At 32.9% G+C, this 10,627-nt stretch overlaps 1 protein-coding gene across 1 annotated transcript; it reads right to left on the bottom strand.

Moving 5' to 3' along the window:
• Positions 1 to 210: 210 nt before the first annotated feature.
• On the bottom strand, positions 211 to 3,817 carry LOC143579343 (protein HEAT STRESS TOLERANT DWD 1-like). The gene is made up of 12 exons (XM_077062681.1): positions 3,696 to 3,817; positions 3,454 to 3,623; positions 3,295 to 3,373; positions 2,655 to 2,825; positions 2,475 to 2,573; positions 1,676 to 1,844; positions 1,476 to 1,582; positions 1,246 to 1,385; positions 1,092 to 1,164; positions 845 to 960; positions 635 to 752; positions 211 to 550 (listed from the first exon to the last, which is right to left on the bottom strand). The coding sequence occupies exons 1-12, from the start codon at positions 3,741 to 3,743 to the stop codon at positions 413 to 415; spliced, it is 1,428 nt and encodes a 475-aa protein (XP_076918796.1). The 5' UTR covers positions 3,744 to 3,817; the 3' UTR covers positions 211 to 412.
• Positions 3,818 to 10,627: the final 6,810 nt, after the last annotated feature.

Here is a 10,627-nt window from a genome sequence, read left to right as displayed (position 1 = left end):
CACTATCAACGGGTGATACTATAACAGGTAAAACACACAGCTTATTTATAAAATTTTACCCAGAATATTTATAAAACACTGCAAATTTAAAGCAAGAAATGTTCAACTCCAACCGAACCACCCACCCGTTTTACCACATCTATCCCATAACAGCATATAAAACTAAAACAAGTCAAACTGTTGTAGAAAGTACACACTTGCATCATAAGATTACCATTCAAAAATCACATTTTCACATAACTCAAAATTTCAAACTCAGTGCAAACAACACCATGTCTCATTTGATGCTATCTTTAACTTAACACCAATAGCAACTACCGAAAAATTCAAACCTTAGGTTTTCCCAGATCTTCAATCCAATTCTTCACAAACTATCACAAACCTTCAACTTTTATGGTGTAGATCATGTTGTTCAAGCAGCAGCATTAGCAGCAGGAAGATTGCTTTCAATATTTGAAGGCATTAAGATGTTGAAACCATCAGCAGCTGTAGATATGAGCATTCCAGGAATCTGTGTGTGCCAATGAAGTTCTTTCATGTCTTTCTGACCCTGCTCATGTACAACCAAAGAAAAAGTCAATAAAAAGTCAAAATGTTTTAACTGGTGACATTAAGATTCGAAAGGGTAATTAACCTGGTGAACAAAAATAAGCTGTGGTGGCAAATCTGTAGGTGCGTGTACTTCCTCTTGCGTTTTGGCTTTAAACTCAGCTTCTTCTTCCTCATCCCGTTCTAAAGAAAGATCCCAAATTCTGGCATTTAAACAAAAATAATGTTATGTCACGGTCATATTGTAAAAATCATTCAAATAATTTTTTCAAATTTACTTCAAAAAAATACTTACGTCAGCTGATTATCAGCTGATGTAACTGCCAGGGCGGACGCTTCAAGTGGGCTCCACTCAATAGATGTTATTGGATGCTTATGGTACTGAAAGTGAGCCACAACAGAATCACCTTCCTGCACACACAAAAAACAGTTTAATTATATTTATTGGTGTAATAATAAAATAGTAGTAACATTTACCGTTATAGAAAACAGTTATATAACTAAAGAAACTACCATCTAAAAGAAGTTTTCTAACAACATACCTTAAGCATTCTAAGATCACGAATAGAAAACGCACCATCATCACTACCAGATGCCAACATACAGCTTGCAAGCCTAATAAAAATCAGCAAAACAAAGCGTTAGATTATCATATATGTTCATAAAACCTTTAAATAAACAATAAGCGTTACAAACCTGTTCCAAGAAATAACATTGACATCTGTTTCATGTGCCTTAATAGTAGTTGCTGGTGATTTCCCCATGCGGGTGTCCCATATTGCTATAGTTTTATCAACTGAACCGGAAGCAAATACAAACGGCTCCGTAGGGCTCCACTGCATCAACAAAAAGTTAAAAATTTAATTTCTTTTACTAGATTTTGGAAATATATTTGCATATGAAGTGCTAAAAAATTGATAAGATACCTGCAAATCTTCAACACTGGCGGTATGTCCAACAAACGGTTTACTATCAACATTCCATGTTGTGTCGGAAGCGGGCTCCCATAAGTGAATGGAATTCTTACAGTCCCCTTTTAAAAACCAAATAACAAAATAAACTGTTAATTAAGATATTGAATAAAATACATTCAAGATTCACTAGTTTAGTTATTTATAGTTGATACCAGAAACAAGCCTGCCAGGGACTAAAGGACTCCAATCAATTGCATAGCCTTCATCTTTGTGACCAGTAAATTTAAGTAAAGGCGGTTCATTAAATATTGTGGTAGCATCTTTGCTAACATTAGTTTCTGATTCCGCCATTGCATTTAGATGAGAGCTAACATCCCAAATCTGCATGATATTGGAAGCAAAAATTTTGACAAAGGACCAAAGGGGTATATTATAATCTTTTTGACATTAAAAAAAATATGAAAGAAATACACAGATGACCCCTATGATTGAAAGAAATACACATGACCACTATCTCCCCAAGATGCATATATATGATAATTTCACAGTAATCCTTTCATAATGCAAAAGAACTTCACATCATCATCATCATCATCATCGTACTCAGTATATCCCACCAATAGCAAAGCTATGGTAGGGTCTGAGGAGGGTAAGATGTAGACAGCCTTACCTCTACCCCATAAGGATAGAGAGGCTGCTTCCGGTGAGACCCCCGGCTCGATAGTAGTTTTGCATCAAGCCTTGGACATAAGGCACATAGCACTCAATCATCGGGACCGGCTGATCGGTGCATGTACCCTTGTCTTTCGGCTATCAACGCCACTACATGATGCCTGATTAACCGTCCGTCACTTTTAACGTTATTTTCACGAGATTAGTAAAATAACGTCAAAATTAGTGCAATTTCACTTTTGCCCACCCGAGGGTTCACACATATATACATCATATGTGCGCACCGCAAGCAGGGCTAAAAGTTAAAACACAAAAGAACTTCACAGTAGATAATTATACCTGCACATGACCAGTATCTCCCCAAGATGCACATATATGAGGCTTTTGTGTCATAGCACGAATCCTGTTTACACCGCCTTCATGAAACACCTTACGCACCTATAAAACATACAAAAGTTAAAACACAACCAAAACTTTAAAAAAAGATGAAGTTAAAAACCTCAATGACAGCATTATTACCTGAAAAACAGGAGCCTTTGGTCCATCATTCTCATCATCATCGTCACTATCACTACTGTCACTCTCCATATCCGTGTCAGCATTGGATGTTTTCGTTGGTACCAATTCCCGCCGTTTCCCAGAAATATTTGATATTTTAAATATTCCAATTGAATTTGGAGCATTGTGTGCCTAATAGATTAAAGACAGAATACCATAAATGAATATACAAAGAGATATATCGTAAAGCAACATACTAACCAAACGTATTTAATAACAATACAACATACTTCATTATGCATTTATGCCTACAAAACATGAAGTCAAAATACAAAATAGGGTGCAAAGAGCCGAGCCGCTCGCTGCTCGAGATCGAATCAATAATAAGATCGAAACAGGCAGTGCTTTTTCAAGCTCGAACCAAGCCTGAGCCTCAAATTAACGTTGTTTAGCTATCAAGCCGAGCTAAGGCTCTTTTAAGGTTTTTCTCATAATAATTTAAAACTAATATAAGTAATAAACGGGCTTAGCAGAATCTTGAAAAACCGAATCACGAGCCAAGCTCGAGATTTAACAAAAGTGATTAGCCGACGTCGGGCTGGTTTACACCCCCTGAATACAAAGAAAGTTGAGAGCTGATAATTAGCATGCATTACATTACCTGAGTTCCAGTGACACAATAAACTGTGTGAGGAAATTCAGTCCGGACTAACCCGAGCGAATCGCGCACAATATCAAAGCTGAGGAACACATAATAAACAAACAAAGTCATAAATACAAAATTGAGAGTGTGAATAATAATAATAATAATGAATAGTACCTTAAGCATGGCCAGCCAATGTGAAAAGCATGAAGAGAATTGTAAGCAGAAGGATCACACTGCAGCTCTTCACCTTCTTCTAGAGCATCAACACCTGGCTGCCATACCTTTGCAGGCATCGAAGGTACAGATGAAGAAGAAGATCCATCTCCTCCTGCTTTCTTTGAACCCTAATCAATCATAACAGAGGATTAATTCATTATTATATCAATTGGAGAATTAATAATAATTAGTACTACTACCTTGTTCTTCCGCTTGGCTTTCTTAGGGTTTTTCAAGCTTCGAACCATCTTTGATTTTATTAATTTCGAGCTAAAAGTGATATGAAGAAGGTTATTATTATTGCTGGGGTTTTTGGTTATTATTATTATTAGGGTTTTAAAGGTTCTTTCAGAGGCTGAGAATCGAAAATTATTGGCGTAGTCAGGCCCAGCCCATTTCCGATTTATATTGATTATGTCATGCCCGATATAATAATTTCTTCAATTAAATAAATAATGATAATAATAAAATCGAAGGGCCTAATCACTAATGATCCAATCGTAGCTCAGTGATTTTTCTTTGTGTGTTCCAAGTTTCTTTTTATAGGCTATATGTAATGCGTTAGTTATAGTTTTATTTTTATTTTTTTAATGGGTCATAGCTATGGTCTTATTATAATGGGCTTTTAGACGGTGGGTTTCCCATGAAATTGGTGATGGGCCAGGTCGTCAACGTTGTTTGTGATCGCAAGCGAGGGTGGGGCCTTTGTCCGATGAGCCGTTTGGCCGGGCTTTGTTGGTCAATTAAAAAAGAAGTAGAAAATATGTAGACGGAAGGAAATTATACAAACAAATAGTTGGTTTTATTTCATTGTTGAGAGTGAAATTGCTTTGCTAGCACAAATCTCGCAATTAGAAATTTAGAATGACTATGTGCTTATATTGGAAATTGCCTTGGGAGTTTAACATAAGTTAAGGTCTTGTTTTAGTTAGACATAATGATTTTAAAAAAGTTACAAATATTTTGTAGGCTCTCTAAGATACTCCAAGTCAACAAAATACATAACTTCTTTTGAGCAACAGCACATACATCTTTCAAGTGAATTTTAGTCTCAATGAACATCTCTATACATACTACCTTTTATTGTTTTTTTAACATCAAATGTTACCCATATTACTCCCTTGTCCAAGTTTTTACCTAGGCTAGTCCCATATTGGCTACCTTTTGTTACTCATACTACTCCCTTCCCGTATTTAAAAATGCAACCTCCGTTCTAACTACCTTTTATTCTTTTACATAGGGTTATGCAACGTGTACAACCCAGACCGAATTCGAAATATATATACAAATTCTCAGAGAAAACATGAAAATATGAAATTATTTTATTGAACCATGCCTAATACATGGTCTCAACAATTTTGTTTCTACACATTTTGGCATGTTAATTGTAGTTAAATTAGAGGTTCCTTTTATTATTGAACTTTTTTGTTATTCCTACTGTGGTTTCTAAAATTGTGAGCATTATTTTTTTAATGTGCATTTTGTTATGAGGTGTTTACAAAATATCTTAGTGTGCTCTAGCAAAACAAGAGTATATTGTTGATGGATAACAACTATCCAAATATGTCTATACGTGACATGTGAGGGTTAAAAGATGGAAACTGATGGCCTACATTAATGTTAGCACAGTGGAAAAAGTTCAAACCTAGTTGAAACATGAGCACAACAAAACACACGCCATGTGACATAATTTTTTTTAACGAAATAAAATAAATAACAGCCTAACATAAAATTATATTATTAAGCTTTGTAGGGAACCATAAAACTTAATTATCAAGCGTAAACAAAGTAATGATATCCTAACAACATTGAGTTATCTTAGAGGGTGATTGGGTGAGCTTTTAAAATTGATAATTTGCTTATTTGTTTTTTTTTAAAGCAAAAGTCATTTTTGAAAAGTTTCAATTTAAAGCTTTTTGTGGAGCTTTACTAAACACATTTTATTTTTAACAAACAGATAGCAAATAAGCAAGTTTTAGAATCTCACTAAAGCACCCCCTTAATGTAACTTGCAATCCAATTGACGAACCACCCACCCAATACGTCGATTTAAGATGGACCTTATTTTAACAAAAAAAAAAAGTTGATAAGTCATACCGCCAAATAATCGTATGTGATCATCTCACTATATTATTGTTACAATTAGGCTATCACACTTTTCACCCGCTGAAAACGCCATGTACATGATTATGGTTTTAGCGTGTCTGTATTTGTTTATTTGTTGTTTTTTTGCACAATTACTAGTTCTTTTTTGGTTTTTAACAAAACCTAATCCAACCGATTATAGAAAAACCCAAAATCAACAAGACCTTTAATGTTTATTCTATCGATATCAGATTGGATATCTAGTGTAGCCCGTTATATGTTTGCCCCGATTTTCGTAACACATTTAAATAATTTGGTACGCGTATTTGTTTGTAAATATGCATCATAAATCATAGTTAGCAAATGAAAATTTAATATTAAAGTTTAAACTAATCATAAAAACCTAAAGTTTGACTTTTAATCTCAAATAAAATAATGAGATTCAACCCGTGCGTTTATTGAAACTCGGCGGGTATTGATTTGATTCATTGTGGAACATGTACGACACTGTCACTCAGTTAGCAATCGAAAAATAAAGTAGTAATGAATGTGCTAAAAGTAGTATAAATTTATTAACTAAAAATACGTTATTCTAAACACTAAGTAATAATTCTAGACTTTTAAAACATAACTAAACTACTAGCTCGCAAGTGTACCGATCGACTCTAGTACAACTAGGTGAGTCCGGATATCGAACCAACAGTACTCTTTAAATTACGTAAATTAGTTAATTTGACTCAATTAACTGACACAGCTATTTATTTATATTATTTTAGGAGGGTTTTACTAAAAATTAAATTTAAACTAATTAAGAAAAACAAGTTAATTAAGCAGAAGACAGTTTATATGATTTAATCAGATGATAATGAAAAACCACATAGGCCATAATCCTCAATGTATCAGTTTTCAATTAACATGAAAATGTTATGTTATGGAACTGAGATCTTAAAATAATTACTTAATGAGAAACCGAACAGAACCCTTAACCCTTCTCAAGGAGACACCTATGGAACCATAATGAGTTATTAAAATTATCAGTTTAATTAGACTTCCTCATGGTCACTTATTTATTTTATGACAGGTCCTTTTATACGAAATCCTACCTCTCAGCGCAGAATTCAAAGATGGTTTACTGCACTCACTCAACTAGATAGACAAAACTGATAAATCAAACTTAAACAGACTCCTCACGAAGAACTAAATCTAGCAATTTAATCAACCAATACATGTCTTATAATTTATCACATCACAACTATTTATATTAGCAACACACTTAGATCTACTTGATTAACTATATTGTTTCTATGATTTTATTGCAAATCAACTTCAAACTAGTCAACAACACACTTACGTTGTGTTCCTGAATTCATTTATGAAAATAAAGGCAAGGAAAATAAAGTTTTCATTTCTTATCTTTTCTTTTGGTATCTCCTCTTTCTCTTCAATTTATTTTCCTTCCAAATTTTTCCAGTTTGGATAGATACATATTTTATTTTATTTTACTCATCATTTTCTCTTCTCTCTCCTTCTTTTCTTTCTTTTAATGAAACTCGAAAACACCTCTTTTAATTTTCCTTCCTTTTCCATTCTTAAATGAAACTCGAGAATACAACATATTTTTTCCATCCCTTATTTTCCTTCCCTCTCCTCCTTTAAATGAAATCTGGGAACTCAGTGTAAATGACCTAAAGAATACTGTTATATGAAAGACATTCATCAAAGACTTTGTGAAACAATAAAACTCATCAAACAAACTTAAGCACACACATGCATCAAATGAATAACAATAAACCTTTTACTTAGTCACAAAGTCATAATCAAAGGCATAATCCAAAATAAAATCAAACTTCAACAATAGTTCATCATAAGTCTGTGCAATTTATAAAGTTTAGCCTAGCATGATTGAATCAAATAAAACAAGAACAAAAATCATGGTGAACATTAAATTTAAACAGAAAATGAAGGAATGATGCTAGACTGTCGCTATCTAGTAAAAGTAATTAAAATTGGTTCATAATCACCTAAGCAAGCTAGGGTAAGTAGGGTGTCGAACCACGATGAGTATGCAGTCAGTGTAACGTGCAACCAATTTTATAATATAATGAAGTAATAAAGTGTAGTGCTGATCACACAAGCAAATAATTTGGTTTTTAGAATGATTAAGCAATTTAACAAATTCAAGCAATTAATAAAAGCAAATCACACTTAGGGTTCAATAACACAAACAAACAGTAATCTCATGCATCATAACAGATTAACTATTACCGATTAACGCATACTGATTAACGAGCTAAACCTTAGGCATCAACAATCGCTAACACACGACACTGGTTATCAAACAATCCATGCCAGTGTAACTCAACTAAGGGCAATTGTATGCTTCTTTGTATTCAACTAATCAAAGCAATCATATGAGCAATCATTATAGCAACCGACAAACTAATCATTCTAATCAACGTAAACCTAAACCGACTGAATGCACAACAATACAAAATATCAATACTCATAGATTAATCAACAATAGTTACAAAGTATGTGTTCTTAATACATGAGAAAACTGAAAGTAATATAAACTTTACATCCCGAATATGATTCGAAGTTAGCCGAGCCTCAACATCACGAAATCTTAAATTATGATGAAATGTAACATGTAGGTGATCTCGGTATGAACTAATATGATGGATTTGCCTTCTCTTTGCTATGATAAACTGCCTGGAACGAGTTAGGAGAAAATAGGGTCGTCCAAAGAATAATATAACAAAAACCCTAACTTTCCCGTCTTCTCCACCCATCGCGATACGCGATGAGATCTTCTGGGGTCCATCGCGTATCGCGATGGGTCCCTTCACCAGCAATGAAATATCCTTTTCATCTTTTCACGTGTTGGACATCCCGGGTCTTCATCATGTGCCTCAACATGTCCAAATTAAATGCTTTAATGCATGTGACCTGAAATACAATAAACATGTATGAAGTATCGAAGTTCCCACAATAAACAGATAAAAATAGGAAATAAACGAACTTAAATATATACAAATTAACCGACCATCAAGGAATAATAGTGATAAAACCCATGAATCTCTGGTCCCACTTGATTAGCATTTCACCAGATGATTTCTAGCCTTCGAAAACTCTAATCCTGACTTCAAATTTTGTCCTTGATGGTTGTTGGATCGTATGATATATTAGGGTTGTGATAGTTGTGATTATTTAGGAGATTAAGGCCACAAAACCCTCACACACGTCCAAAAATTTCTGGAATTTTGGGCTCCCGCGTCCAAAAACAACAGAACGGCTCCCCTAGACCACGTTGCGTCGCGTGGCCTGGATGGCAATGTGACGTGGCTTGCCCATATTATCTCGATTCACGTGTTGGTTCAACTTGGATCTCTTCTGATTCTTTCTGGTTCTTGGTGTTAGCTCGTTTAGCCTCGTTACATGCTCTTTATAACACCTTTTAAGTCCCAATACCTATGAAACACAAGTTTATTAGCAGTATACAAAGTCTAAAAACGAACGAAAACTAATAAAATACAATACAAACTATACATGGGAAAATATGTGTATTTAGCAATATATTAGTAATATATTCAAAAGTATCTTGACACGTGTTCGGTTTGTAGGTATTTTAGTTATTTAACTTAAAATAAATAAAATTGTGTTTTCCTTTATGATGTAACTAAAAATATATTAATGTAAATTTAATTAATTCAACATTAAATTATCATTAAATTAACAAAAAGTTATTTAGTTAAATAATTATTAAAATTCCTTAATTAGTAAGAGAACATGACAATAAAATCCCAAAGTTAAAATGCAAATTAAGTTAAATAATAAAATAATTTAGGATATATAATAACCAATAAAAAAACATTTTCAAAATTATAAAAGTAATTTCGAGTTAAATATTAAAAGGAAAAAAATAGAGACCAAAATAAGTTAAATAATAAAAGAAAATAAAAAACATCCGGCCATGGGTAGGGCTTGAACCCTCACATAACAAGTGCACATTTATTAGCAACCAGGTTAAGCAAGCACTTATATCTCATATACTATTGTGACGATACTGTTTATACCAACCACTAAATTTAACAGGTTATGTAAAATATGATTAACTTGTCACCCTTATTTTTACTAACACATACAATATATGAGTATCCAATTTAATACAATTTCTTTAAAAAGAGGATGTGCTTAAATGGTCAAAAGGTGGATATCTTCTATAAACATGATTACAAATCATGTATTTGATAACAAAAAAATAATTATGTAGTATTAAAAAAATGTGCTCACACAATTAATTTTTAAAAAGAAAATACCATAAAACGTGTGATAATTCAACTTAAAAATAGGCAAACGATTTACAATGAAGTGACAGGTAAACGGGCAACAAGCTGCGTCGCAACCCCACTTTTGGATAGCAAAACCAATCCTATAAAAACAAAGTTTCCGTTCTTATGGGCCGATAAGTTACTATAATAATATAAATATTTATACATGTTTTAATTACTATGTGTATAGTTCTAACGTAACCCCTTACAACACTTGCTTTATGACTTGCACTAAATACATCGAATAGTGCATACATGTATTTTACACGGTTCTTGTAGATTTGTACGTAATTTAGTTTGTACCGGACATGACTCATGTTCTTTGTGAGTCTACCAAACATTGTTTACAAACATTTGATATCTTGTAGTTTTGTATTTAAGAATGATAAACAAATCTCATCTAATATTCTAATGTATAACAAACTAGGAAGCTCTCTCATCGATCTAGCGTGAAAAATGTATATAGCAAAACAACATAAAGTTTAATTATAACAATACTATATTTAATTACACAAAACTGTAAAAAGTGTCTTGTGTAAGCAATATATAAAGGCATAATATTTTAAAAAGAAACGATATGCGTGTGTTTTATATCAATTGAGTAAAAATATTAAATATCAAACATTAAATAAAAAAAATATGAAACACTAAGAAAATATTAAAATAACTTAAGAAACAGAATTAAATTATTATACAATATCTGAATCATTAAAGAA

Source organism: Bidens hawaiensis, unplaced genomic scaffold (assembly GCF_021521415.1).
Source record: "Bidens hawaiensis isolate Kalapana, Puna unplaced genomic scaffold, B.hawaiensis_p1.1 tig00029667_1, whole genome shotgun sequence".
Taxonomy (NCBI): Eukaryota; Viridiplantae; Streptophyta; class Magnoliopsida; order Asterales; family Asteraceae; genus Bidens; species Bidens hawaiensis.
This window is presented reverse-complemented; position numbering and strand designations above follow the sequence as displayed.